General features: G+C 42.6%; 1 protein-coding gene across 1 annotated transcript; it reads right to left on the bottom strand.

The window, feature by feature from the left end:
* Positions 1-71: 71 nt before the first annotated feature.
* LOC129830094 (short transient receptor potential channel 4-associated protein-like) lies at positions 72-13332 on the bottom strand. Its single transcript, XM_055892320.1, has 19 exons — positions 12957-13332; positions 12404-12532; positions 12124-12240; positions 11971-12028; positions 11817-11872; positions 11538-11666; positions 11197-11398; positions 10756-10944; positions 8847-8989; positions 8483-8611; positions 7573-7631; positions 4829-4930; positions 4644-4727; positions 4463-4553; positions 4217-4357; positions 2748-2859; positions 2464-2576; positions 1973-2179; positions 72-1808 (listed from the first exon to the last, which is right to left on the bottom strand). The coding sequence occupies exons 1-19, from the start codon at positions 13071-13073 to the stop codon at positions 1671-1673; spliced, it is 2316 nt and encodes a 771-aa protein (XP_055748295.1). The 5' UTR covers positions 13074-13332; the 3' UTR covers positions 72-1670.
* Positions 13333-13657: the final 325 nt, after the last annotated feature.

The following is a 13657-nucleotide window of genomic DNA, read 5'->3' as shown; positions in this document are numbered from 1 at the left end:
GTCACTCTTGCCCGCAATGTTGCAGTTTTTAAAGCTGGTGGTGGTCCCATGTCATAATAAAAATACTCATGAAAAGCGTCTTTTTTTATTTTAAATTCTGTTTAATTTATATTTTGGTGATTTGTTAGTTCTGAAAGATGATCTATTTTTAAAAATATATAGGTCCATTATCTTTTCTACATACTTCCTGCTTTTTAATTGTTTTAAGTTTACACTGAAAACATTTCACCATCCTGAATGTAAAAATATTTATACTGTTTGGTCAGCCTAAGACTTTTCTATGCAGAAAAAAACCCGGTGGGCCCAGTGTCACATACAGACCCACACATCCTGAGAATGGACACAACGTTTACGAGCCTCATGCTGTAAGTGAAGCACCTTTCCTAACATTACTAAGGATGCCAGTCAGGACTCCTGTGGGTGTTGGACAAAACTAATTCATTCATCTGGTGAGTCCTGAGCCTTGTGTCCACCTCATCCTAAATCCTTTGTCATTTACAGGGATCATGTTATGATGCATTTCTTTAAATAGCCTCTTTTTAGAACAAAATAAAACTATTGCTTGTCCCTGAAATATTGATATTTTGGTCTTCAATTAAGGGCTCTATTCAATTAGATCCACAGTGGTTGTTTTCAGGCCAGTGGAACTGCGTTAAGAGCTGTCAAATCCACAAGCGGCACCAGAGATACCTAAAGCGGACATTGCAATTGGCTGCACGGAGTCGCATTAAGATAAATTCCACACAGCCTTGTTTACAAGTTTGAGCACTGCAATGTAATCTACACCTCTATTAGGCTGACAGAAATCCTCATTTTGGTGAATGATTTTCAACGTGAGCGTCATTATTTCTATATAGCCTACACATTCTTGTTCTGAACATTAAAGCGAGTGGGACGTTGTGGCTTTGTGACAAGGATCACAAGAGCACCAATTTGACAACTTCAACACAGTTTCACCTCCCAAAGAAACATCAGCTATGCTGGTGTCAGCCATCACCGGTTAACACTTGATCTGATTGAATCTAGGCCTCAATGTCCCTAAAACATTAACATACTGATAGAGTAATGTATTTCTTCCAGTCGGTGTACTAACACATCGTGTTCGTGTGACTGCACATCAAAATGTTATTACATGCATTACATCGGCAAACAAACTCAAATTGATTGTTATAACCTTTCCTTACTGTAGAACTATTACACTAGACAATTAATTGCGAATCTCTGAAATTGTGCCACAAAAAGGTATACCAGTTGTAAGTACTCTGTACAATATGTACCATCTGCCAATGTAATCACCATGTACATTTTGGCGACACTATGAAGTGGGTGTTTTTTAAATTTTTTACCAGAGGGTAGGAGAGATCCTATCCATACTATTAGTGAAAGGCTGAAGGAACCTCAGTCCTCTGGGCTGCTGACTGGTTCTCCTCCACAGCTACAATAGAATGGACACTCCAAGTCCGACATGTTATACACCCCAACACGGCTCCACACACATGACACAAGTATCCACACACACACAAGCCCAAAACTATGCACACAGTCATTCTGTAGACCTAAGGATCCCTGAATAACAGCTATATGGAGGAGTGAGAGCTCAGATCTTTCAGTTTGTAGGTGAATGGAGACATTGACTCTCCTCCATCCATCCAGAGGCAGCAATCAAGGTATTACACTTCCAGAAAGTCTCTGCCCAGATCCATGTAGGCCTCGTCGATGTAGCTGGCTATGGCACATAGTGAAGTCGGGTCTGAGTCCAACAGAACCGACACAGTCTCCTTCCAGTAGGTAAATGATATACAGGAACTCTGAGAATAGGAGAGAGATACAACAGTTCCCCTGAAAACCAAATAGGATGGAGAATGTTCCAATGTACAGGTGTCCCAAAACAGAATTACCACCAATTACCGCAATACAGTAGACAGCATTAAAAGTAACAACGGGGTGTGTGTGCATTGACGAGGACACTCACGTTCTCCAGACAGGTGCTGTCCTTGTCCTTGTTGAGGTAGTGGCGCTGCCAGAAGCGCAGCAGGTTGTGTAAGTTGTTGAGCAGGCAGCCGGGGTATTTCTCAGCGTACTCCTTCTCCCTCAGGGCGTTGAGACAGAAGGCCAGTTTGTCCCGCCTCCTGGCCAGCATCAACACTACCAGGCTGGTGTTCAGACAGCTCACATTCTCCTAACATTAGGTTCAGCCACCATCAAACAGGCAGGATCACAGTTTTATTTTATCTTTATTTAACTCGGCAAGCTAGTTAAGAACAAATTCTTATTTTCAATGACGGCCTAGGAACAGTGGGTTAACTGCCTTGTTCAGGGGCAGAACGACAGATTTATATCTTGTGATACAATGAGAAACAAGAAGTACAGGAATGTAAAGTCTATATTAGCTAGCAGGATGCAATAGCACGTGAGCCATCAGTATTATAGTGAAATGAATAACAGAGCATAGGATTTCCTTACCTGGGTGAGTATCTGCACATTGATGATGTTGACGAGCCTGAAGAGGAAGGCCTGTCTGTTCTCCACGCGGGCCATGTAGGACAGCAGACTGCACTCTGACAGCACCTCCACAACTACATGACAGAGAGGGATGGGAGAGAAACATGGAGTCAGAAGAGGGTAACTAAGACTACCAAGAGTAGAAATGACCAAGAGCAGCCATATTTCACTACCATAAAGCCACCAACAAAGCAGCCACAAACGTGTGTTAACCAGAAGGCCTCAGCCTATTTCTACGGACCTACCGCTCACATCCTTAATCTGGCTCTCAAAGCGATCCAGGGACAGGATGATACAGCGCACCAGCATGTTGGAGTCCACCAGAGAGCTGTTGATCTGGGTCATAAACATCTGGAACTAACACAGGAAGCAGAAATTAAACCAAACATGTAACAGGACGTCAATTGGTAGGGATAAGGTTTTAACTGAGGGCAGTTCCAGTGCAGATGGGTCATTTCCATCTGCACTGTTCAAGTGTTTTAACAATTTTTGGAAATTGTTAAAAGTAGTCATTGTGCATCGAGTTGTTTGGTCTGTTTAACTTTGCAATCATTGTTTTTTTGTTTGACATACACTACCGTTCAAAAGTTTGCAGTCACTTAGAAATGTCCTTGTTTTTGAAAGAAAAGGCCAGCATCCAGGAGTCGTCTCTTCACTGTTGACGTTGAGACTGGTGTTTTGCGGGTACTATTTAATGAAGCTGCCAGTTGAGGACTTGTGAGGCGTCTGTTTCTCAAACTACACTCTAATGTACTTGTCCTCTCGCTCAGTTGTGCACCGGGGCCTCCCACTCTTTCTATTCTGGTTAGAGCCAGTTTGCTCTGTTCTGTGAAGGGAGTAGAACACAGCGTTGTACGAGATCTTCAGTTTCCTGGCAATTTTTCACATGGAATAGCCTTCATTTCTCAGAACAAGAATAGACTGATGAGTTTCAGAAGAAAGGGTTTTGTTTCTGGCCATTTTGAGCCTGTAATTGAAACCACAAATGCTGATGCTCCAGATACTCAACTAGTCTAAAGGCCTGTTTTATTGCTTCTTTATCAGCACAAGTTTTCAGCTGTGCTAACATAATTGCAAAAGGGTTTTCTAATGATCAATTAGCCTTTTAAAATTATAAACTTGGATTAGCTAACACAACGTGTCATTGGAACACAGGAGTGATGGTTGCTGATAATGGGCCTCTGTACACCTATGTAATCGATGTGAAATGGCTAGCTAGTTAGCGGTGGTGCTCGCTAATAGTGTTTCAATCGGTGACGTCACTCGCTCTGAGACCTGAAGTAGTTGTTCCCCTTGCACTGCAAGGGTTGCGGTTTTTGTGGCACGCTGGGTAACGATGCTTCGTGGGTGTCAGTTGTCTGTGTGTGCAGAGGGTCCCTGGTTCGAGCCCGGGTCGCGGGGACGGACGAAAGCTAAACTGTTACACCTATGCAGATATTCCATAACAAATCTGCCGTTTCCAGCTACAATAGTCATTTACAACATTAACAATGTCTACACTGTATTACTGATCAATTTGATGTTATTTTAAGGATATTTCCAAGTGACCCCAAACTTTTTAACGGCAGTGTACATTTTAAATAGAAAAATCTGTGTCACAGCATGACTTACCATGGAATTGCCCCGGACTGACCATCTATTTACATATACTCTCCTTGCCTCTCAGTGGTTTGAAGTCTTGACCCTAACCCCTCTGCCCTGTCCACTGACCTACCTTCTCCTCTGTGTTGACGTATTTGTTGAACCTCTTGAAGGCATTGATGTTGAACTTCATGAGTTCCCCCAGCAGGTCAAAGTAGCTCTGCAGCACGTCCCTGGACTTACAGCCACTGTCTATGATGCTGAACAGAATGTGCTGGAGGGACAGAGTAGAGGGATTATTGGGAGGTTTTAAATGAATACTAGAAAGCTGTTATATCATAGGTGTGTCCCCTCACTGGCTTGGCAACAGCCTCTGTACCTCCAGCAGGCCTCTCTTGAGCAGGAACACCTGGTCAGCGTAGGAGGTGGCCCCTCTCAGGAAGCTCTCCACCGCCCTCGCCTGCCAGAACCTACAGACAGAGACTGGGGTTTCTTCCTCTTTCTATACCTGTGGCATGATGTTTCACTCATTAACTCCTGGAGTAAACCCACGCACTAACCTAAATGAGGATTCAGCCGGTTCTTTCTTCATGACTGAAAGTAGCCGTGTCAGGAGGCCCTTTTTACCATCACAGATTAGATTTCTATATAGTAGAGCGAAAAGAGAATGCAAAATGGGGGATTTTGTCAAATTCAGAACAAAATGTCCTCCATCCCTGTGCGTCAGCCTAACTATGCGCCCTACCTGTCTGTGTTGACAAAAGCCTCCACCTCAGGGATGCTGGCTTTCAGAGAGATGGCACTGAGTTCATTCAGCTCCTGAGCGTTCAGGAGGAGATACTTGTTCCTGAGAGGGAGGAGGAAAGATCAGACATGACCCAAATGGCAGATTCACTGAGATGGTACCAAACTCCATACCCAATGTCTTACGAAAAAATAAAATCGAAAGAAAGTAAATGAATCCATGAATAACAATATAATTTTCAGGGATGGCCAACTAAAGTCTTATGGGGGCCTGATTGGTGTCACACTTTTGCCCAAGCTAACACACCTCACTCCAATAATCAACTAATCATGACCTTTTTTAGAATGAAAATAGTTCAAATCAGTTGTGTATGCTAGGGATGGGGAAAAAAGCTTGACACCACTCTGGCCCCCCGAAGACTGGAGTTGCCTATCCCTTTTTTTACATACACTGAATGTACAAAAGATTCTAAACACCTTCCTAGTTATTCCTAACAGCTTCAATTCATTGGGGCATGATCTACAAGGTGTCAAAACAGTTCCACAGGGAGGCTGGCCCATGTTGACTTCAATGCTTCCCACAGTTGTGTCAAGTCTGGAACGACTGGAACTAATTGCAAAAATCTCTGAAGTTGGAGACTTTTATCTCCCTCAACAACTTTAAACATCTGCTATCCGAGCAGCTAACCGATCGCTGCAGCTGTACATAGTCCATCGGTATATAGCCCACCCAATTTACCTACCTCACCCCCCATACTGCTTTTATTTATTTACTTTTCTGCTCTTTTGCACACCAGTATCTCTACTTGCACATGATCATCTGATGATTTATCACTCCAGTGTTAATCTGCTAAATAGTAATTATTCGATTTATTGCCTACCTCCTCATGCCTTTTGCACACATTGTATATAGATTATCTTTTTTTCTACCATGTTATTGACTTGTTTATTGTTTACTCCATGTGTAACTCTGTGTTGTTGTCTGTTCACACTGCTATGCTTTATCTTGGCCAGGTCGCAGTTGCAAATGAGAACTTGTTCTCAACTAGCCTACCTGGTTAAATAAAGGTGAAATAAAAAAAATAAAAGTCAGATAGATGTCCTTTGGGTGGTGGACCATTCTTAATAGACACGGGAAACTGTTGTACGTGAAAAATCCAGCTGCGATGCAGTTCTTGACACATTCAAACCGAACACCGACTACCATACTCTGTTCAAAGACGCTTAAATATTTTGTCTTGCCCCTTCACCCTTTGAATGGCACACATACACAATCCATGTCTCAAGGCTTAAAAATCCTTCTTTAACCAGTCTCCTCCCCTTCAGCTACACTGATTGAAATTGATTTAACAGGTGACATTAATAAGGGATCATTTCACCTGGTCAGTCAGTCATGGAACAAGCAGGTGTTCCTAATGTTGTGTACACTCAGTGTATATCTTCTCTGACAGCGTTTTCATGAATTTGAAGATATAATCTTGAAGTCCTTTCAAATACAGTATGTGATATGATTCAGGAAGGAGGCAGGACTTTCATCGTGTATATCAGGTGATGTGTTTACTTCCCCAGCAATATAGTTTCTTTCATACACCTAAGTTGTGTTTGAATACTTATACTAACCGTACTATTTGGGAGGTGACTAGAGTATATAGTATGCTTATTGGTCATAGTATGGATATAGTTAGTATGCCAAAAGTTACCTGGTGGCGGACTAAATGCGACAAAATACGAAGTATACATGCAGTGGACACTATTTCCATGCTTTTAGGGCCCAAAATGCAATTCTTCAGAAAATGGGCGTGGCTTCCTACTTTTTCAGATTTGAAGAAAATGGTCGAAAATGTGGTGCCGAAGTGTGACTAGATAGCGGATATAAATTCATTGCTTTAACTAATAATAAATGTTAATAAAATGTTGAGCAAAGTAATAAAGTAATGACTTTTGAAATAAGTTACATTACACGTTATGTTGGCTGACAATTTGTTAGCTACGCTATCCTTACGAACCGCATAGCATTACAGCAGTAGGTACTTTACCGGTATGTAAGCTTACGTTAGTTAGCGACTAATACATAAAACTTGCCAGGCAGTATATTAACTACTCAACGTTTATTGACTTGATTATTCACAATTTTTTGCTAAGTGGTATAGTTGTGCGATTCAATGGACTTTTAATTCTGTCTATCTACGCTGATTTCAGAGCACTCGCGCAGAATAACTGATGAATTTCCGAACGCTCAACACCCGTTTAATATGGCCGGTGTCAGTAAGTCGGCAAAAAGCGCAATTGTCAGCAGCAGTTAAAGTCACCAACACTCTGGATAACATAATTGCCTAACAAGCTCTGCTAGGGCAAGTAAAATGGTCAGAGTGAGGTGTTCTCTAATTTGTGTCTGGATGTAGCTAGCAAGCTAACCAACGTTAACCAGTTAACTTGGGTGCTTGACTGCCGTTGTGAGGCCAGAACGCTCGGATCAACCCTACTCCTCGGCCAGAGCGTCCAGTGTGCGCTCTGAACACTCAGAGCGAAACACTCTGAATTTACGAACGCTCAGAGCGCACTTCAGAGCGCACTCGGCACTCCTGTTTGAATTTACGAACACACCCGGAATCGTAAAAGTTTAGCTAGTCATTTGTTATGCTAACAAGAGGTTGCATTGCAACAGCATCAACGTTAACTAATAGTATGTAGTATACAGTATGTTAGTATGGGTATTCGAACACAGCTCTCGTCTAATGTACTCACTCATGATGGTCGCTGAAGCTCTGGAGTAATCGTAGAAACTGGATTTTAAAGGAGATCTCCTGTGTGAGAGAGGATGATCAATATCAGTGATTAGTGCTACTGTGCCATTACCACATTAGGCCCCTTCACACTGCATTGTTCTTAGCCCCGGCCTAGCTTATCCTGTGTTCACACAAGAATTTGTTAACCCTGGGCTAAGGATTCACACTTGTATTCCAAAGCCCTGGGCTAACGGACAAAACCAAATGTTATAAGCAATAAGACATTTAGTAACATTTATATCCTCTTGATTCTGGCCTAGCATTTGAATTCCAACAGTGATGGTTTGTATAAACGTTGCTTGTCTGCCTGTCCGACATCGGAAAAAATGTTAAACTTTAAAAATTCGATCTCATCGCTGTGCAGAGAATGCTGTGAACTAACGGGACACTATCTTTTCTGATCCAGGCGAAATCATGCAACAATATTATCATCATGGATATATGCAATTAAATGTCAATAGAAAAGCTATGACAACGAGGAAAATGGAGGGTTTGCTGCCCTTCCAGCTGTAGAGTTTGTAGCTTTAGTTGGCCAAGTGAAAAAACATTAGCCAGTCTGCATAGCAACCATTTTTATTAGGCATAGCAACCAATGTTATTGCATGGATGAAAGTATTTTCTTTTTTTATCCTCAGATGGAAGGATTCAATATTATGAATTGAATTGTCAAAATAACGTGCATAACACATTACAGGCATCACAAGCATATGTACATTTAGTGAAAGTGACGCTTTCACATTGGCTATTTTGGTACCGAGTTTCTGGGGCTAACCCCGAAAAGTCGGCGCTAAACCTGCTCTTAACCCTGGCCTAAGGTGCAGTGTGAACGTGCTTATTGACCCAGTCCCAGAGCGGAGGGGTGTTCTTACCGGGCTGCAGTCACAGTTTTGGTTCTGGCCATGGAGGACATGGGAAGATATTTGCTTTCTCCAGATCAGCTTGTCAAACAGGTTGTTAAGTCCTGGAATCAGTTTGAACTCTGCCAGCATTTTGTGAACCTGTTTAAAAGGCACGATACGTTTACAAATCAATCACATTTATTTGAGAAAGCCCTTTTTACATCGACAGTTGCAAATTGCATTGTGCATTGCAGATACCCAGGCTAAACCCCCAAAGAGCAAGTACTGCAGAAGTCCATGACAATCTTCATGGACTGGGGCAGTGGCTAAGAAAAACTTTACAAACCCATTTTTCCAAACCAACTGTTGTAAACTCCAGATACCTGGCTCTCACCTGGTTCCTCTGGCGGCCTATGAGTAGCACACAGAGCACATAGAGCACCTCCACCTTGTACATGATCTCATGAACAATCTTCATGGACTGGGGCAGACGGTGTCTGAGAGGGCTGGTGGCCAGAGAACTCTCGTCTGAGGACTCTGAGAAAGAGCACAGTGTACGTTAACAAACTGAGATGACAAATTCTTATTTTCAATGACGGCCTTGGAACAGTGGGTTAACTGCCTTGTTCAGGGGCAGAACAACAGATTTCCACCTTGTCAGCCCGGGGACTCGATCTTGCAACCTTTCAGTTATTAGTCCAACGCTCTAACCACTAGGCTACCAGCCACTTGAAGGAACTTTCAAAGTTCTTTACATTTTATGTATTGACTGACCTTCATGTCTTAAAGTAATGATGGACTGTCGTTTCTCTTTGCTTATTTGAGTTGTTCTTGCCATAATATGGACTTGGTCTTTTACCAAATAGGGCTATCTTCTGTATACCACACCTACCGTGTCACAATTACTGATGGGCTCAAACGCATTAAGGAAAGAAATTCCACAAATTTACTTTTAACAAGGCACATCTGTTTAATTGAAATTCATTCCAGGTGACTATCTCATCAAGATGGTTGAGAGAATGCCAAGAGTGTGCAAAGCTGTCATCAAGGCAAAGGGTGGCTACTTTGAAGAATCTCAAATATATTTTGATTTGTTTAACACTTTTTTGGTTACTACATCAATTCCATGTGTTATTTCAGTTGAGGTTGAGGTCTTCACTATTATTATACAATGTAGAAAATAGCAAAAATAAAGAAAAACCCTGGAATTTTTTTATACCCCTTTTTCTCCCCAATTTCATAGTATCCAATTGGTAGTTAAAGTCTTCCATCACTGCAACTCCAGTACGGACTCGAGAGAGACGAAGGTCGAGAGTCGTGCATCCTCCGAAACACAACCCAGCCAAGCCCCACTGCTTCTTGACACAATGCCCGCTTAACTGTACACCTGGCGACCGTGTCAGCGTGCATTGCGCCCGGCCCGCCACAAGAGTCGCTAGAGCGCGATGAGACAAAAACATCCCTGCCAGCCAAACCCTCCCCTAACCCAGACGCCGCTGGGCCAATTGTGCACCGCCCCATGGGTCTCCCGGTCACGGCCGGCTGCGGCAAGAGCCTGGACTCGAACCAGGATCTCTAGTGGCACAGCTAGCACTGCGATGCAGTGCCTTAGATCACTGTACCACTCGGGAGGACCCTAGGTCCAAACTTTTGACTGGTAATGTATATACATCAGCCTACTAATTATACATTATTACATTATACATATTATACATATATTATACATTATATTTCAAAATTAAAATCAAATTCGCTAGCCTATACTTGTAACTTTGTAGCTGCATGTGCTGCACCAGAACCACGTTCTCTCAGCTTTATCATGGTTTGAACGAGGTGCATAATTCCAGTCCATATCTTACAACACAGTACAGTAATACAGTTCACAATCGTAAAGATTAGACTACTGAAGCTTGTTTCATTTATTTTTTATTTTACCCAAGAGAGCATATAGCTAGCTACATCTATGGACTTTTATGTTTTTCTGTCTTGCGTAATGTGGAGTAGCCTATATATCATATATGTATTGGATAAAAGGCACAATCATTTGGGCTTGGGCTCATAAAATGTATTTAAATGTAGGGCTCATCAGGCCCAGGTAGCATCAGGCCTGAATTTTCGATCAAAGCTCTAGTCACATCCAGACATAATCTATTTAAATGCTTTTGAATGACAGTTCCAGTTTTGTCGGGAAACACTGGGTTAAAAAAGTGATTTGTTCTCGGGATGGAACATTTGTAAAATATTCACCCCTACAGTGCGTGCATATGTGTGAAGGAGAGTGCATGTCTATCTATTGTTCTGACCTGTGCTGCTCTGCTCGGCGTCCTCTGTGGCCATCTGCATGAGTGCGTCCAGCACCAGGGCGTTGTCCAGCCAGGTGTACCAGTCCTGAAGCTCCAGCAGCAGGCTGGATGGCCCCGAGGCCTCCGACACCTTCCTGGTGGCCAGCTTACATAGCCGCTCAATGAAGCCCGGGATGTTCAGCAGGGCCACTGATACACACGGGGGAGAACAGATTATTTGATTATCAATTTACTCGTTCCCGTCAACAGAGTGATAAGGAAACAGAGGCATTGAGGAGTGCAAATCCATAAACTTCTCAGTTCACGTGTCGCTGAGCAATAGAGGGACAAGTCATTAACAAGCATTTTCTTCATTAAATGCTAGTCATATGAATAAGAATTATTGAATGTGAGAACTCCTTCTCCAGTCTCTCTCAGGTTCAATGGTGAGAGCAGTCTTACCCTGGTTGACTTCAGAGTGAGACGGGCAGGGGTTGGCGCTCTGCTGGGCGTTCTTTGCCAGCAGCGTGTGCTTGTCATCGTTGCCCATGTCTGGCTCAGAGATGGTGACTGACAGGATGCGGCAGAAGTTGGCTAGCTGCTGCTGATTGAAGCTCTGGACCAGACTTGGCAGGTTGGGGATGTCCTCCAGCTGGATCATCTCCTGGAGCACAAAGAGGAAGGTAGAAGGTACAGGTTATTGACATTCTGCTGCATCTTTTAGGTTCAGTGGGATTCAGACAATTTGAATGAATCATTTGTAAGGATTGACAGTGATCTAAGGGTTTTTAGGCTATCCTTACCTTCCTGACCCCTAGAATGTCCTCAATCAATGTGGCTGTTTGCAAAAACGTTTTCTTGTTTGACATCAGTGTAAACAAAAACATGACAAAGTCATCTCGTGATGCCAGACTTTTTGTGACTCCTTCCATCTGAAAATGTGGGAAAGCTAATGATTAGCCTTTTCTGACTAAAATAAAGATAAGAGGGTGGACATCACCCTCTGTGTCAGACAGTGTTAAGTTGCCAGATATTATCTTGCATGCATTCAAACCCTATTTATCAATGGCATTGATACTTACACATATACAACAATTGTACAGAACACTTAAACAATCCTTGACAAGGTCATCACTCACTGCAAAGAGAACACACGTTAGATTGTATTCAGGGCATCTTAAATTGGTTCCTCACATTTGCAAAACTATGACCAAGGAATGTTTTAATGTGGCTTACTTTTAGGGACATTCATCTGTGTGGTGAGGGTGGGTCTCATCAGAATCTCCACTAGTAACTAAGGACAAAGCAGGAATTAAACCCTGACACAGCATATATGACCACTGACAAGACAGTTATATTTGCCTCTGTGTCAACATGTTGGAGACTTACATCAATGCCTCCAAAGAGGTCAAAGGTGTATGTGTTGGGACAGGTGGACTTCTGCACTGTTCTCCTGTCCTCTGTCACAAACGACATAGCCTCCATGGAGAGAAAAGGTGACACTTCCTACCACACCACAAAGACAACACAAACATGTTGTGAACACCACACCTGTCAACTCAACAGCAAATACCATCACAGCTAACATGGGAAAAACAAGCATGAAACCTTTGCCTCTACGTGTGGTATTACAGCTCTGACCGAGGTCTGGGAAGAGTATTATTTGCACCTTGATGATGGAGTGGATCTGGGAGAGGTCACTGTTGAGGTGACTGCTGTCATACAGTCTCTGCAGCAGCACTGGAATCCCATGCCACTGGGCCTGTTGGTCTCTTTCCTGGAGTAGGGCCTCAGATATCTAAGGACAAGAAGGAAAACCATAGGAGCAAAAACATGTCAAGGATTGGGCAAATGAAATACACAAATCAGTGACTGGGCTAGCTAACAGTTACACCAGTTCATGTCAAATCGAATAGCTGTAACAATAGCCTGCTAACTGTTAGCTAGATAGCGACAACTTTCCTTTGGCTTGCCGTGACTACCATACTGACTAGCTAACGTTAGTTATGTAATGACTACATACACTTCCGACTTCTCCTATTTTAGCTAGCCGTTAGCTAGCTATTTAGTTAGCGGTCTCAGCGCTTCGTTTGTGTAGACGTAGCTAAATAAGTTACGTTAGCGAAAGTTAGCAAGCAAGCTAGTTAACTGTCTTTCTTCGTCCCAAACCCTTGTAATGTCTTCTTTTAGCAAGGATTTCTAAATGTGTAACGTTATTTTACCTCTGTCGCTCGACTAATTGCCCGGCCAGAGCTTTGTCCATGTCTGATCCTTGTAAGGATGTTTTTATTACTATTTCTTCGAGTCCGAGGGGGCTCGGGTCCTTCTGTGTTCGCCATGACTTCCTCTTTTGCTTCTCTCTTAACAGGAAGTTATATGGACTGTCGACAGAATAGTTCGCACCATCTTGGCAAGAAGAGAAGGAGCTTGTCAGAATGTACTTTTCGTAGCAGGTTAGGAGACCTTACGCAACAGGTAAGGATAATTAACCTAGCAGTTTAGGATAATTAGGTTAAGGTTAGGAAAAGGGTTAGTGTTAACTAAAATTCACAACAAAAAAAATCAACTTTTGACCTGTAGGCCTACCCGGTTCCACAAGGGGGCTAAGTCCCCTCAGTTCAAACTTGTGCTCCCTCAATTTTAGTTCTATGTCCCTATGTAAAAAAAAAATAAATAATTAAAGTTCAAACGATTAGCTCGGTTGCCTTCCAATTGGCAACAGATTTTCATGCGAATATAAAAAATCTGCATATAAACAATATGCGCATTTTCCCACCAGAGATGTTTCAATTATGGGTATTAAGACACCAATGTGGAGCTCTATGGAAAGCCACTGGGGAAGTTCGGTATGACCAGTGGCGATTTTAGCATGTTAATCTTAGTGGGGCAAACTCAACCAATTTTTTTAGATGCATGCCAGCGA

The sequence above is a fragment of the Salvelinus fontinalis genome, chromosome 31 (genome assembly GCF_029448725.1).
Source record: "Salvelinus fontinalis isolate EN_2023a chromosome 31, ASM2944872v1, whole genome shotgun sequence".
Classification (NCBI taxonomy): Eukaryota; Metazoa; Chordata; class Actinopteri; order Salmoniformes; family Salmonidae; genus Salvelinus; species Salvelinus fontinalis.
Note: the sequence above shows the minus strand (reverse complement) of the source record. Positions and strands in the feature narration are given on the sequence as shown.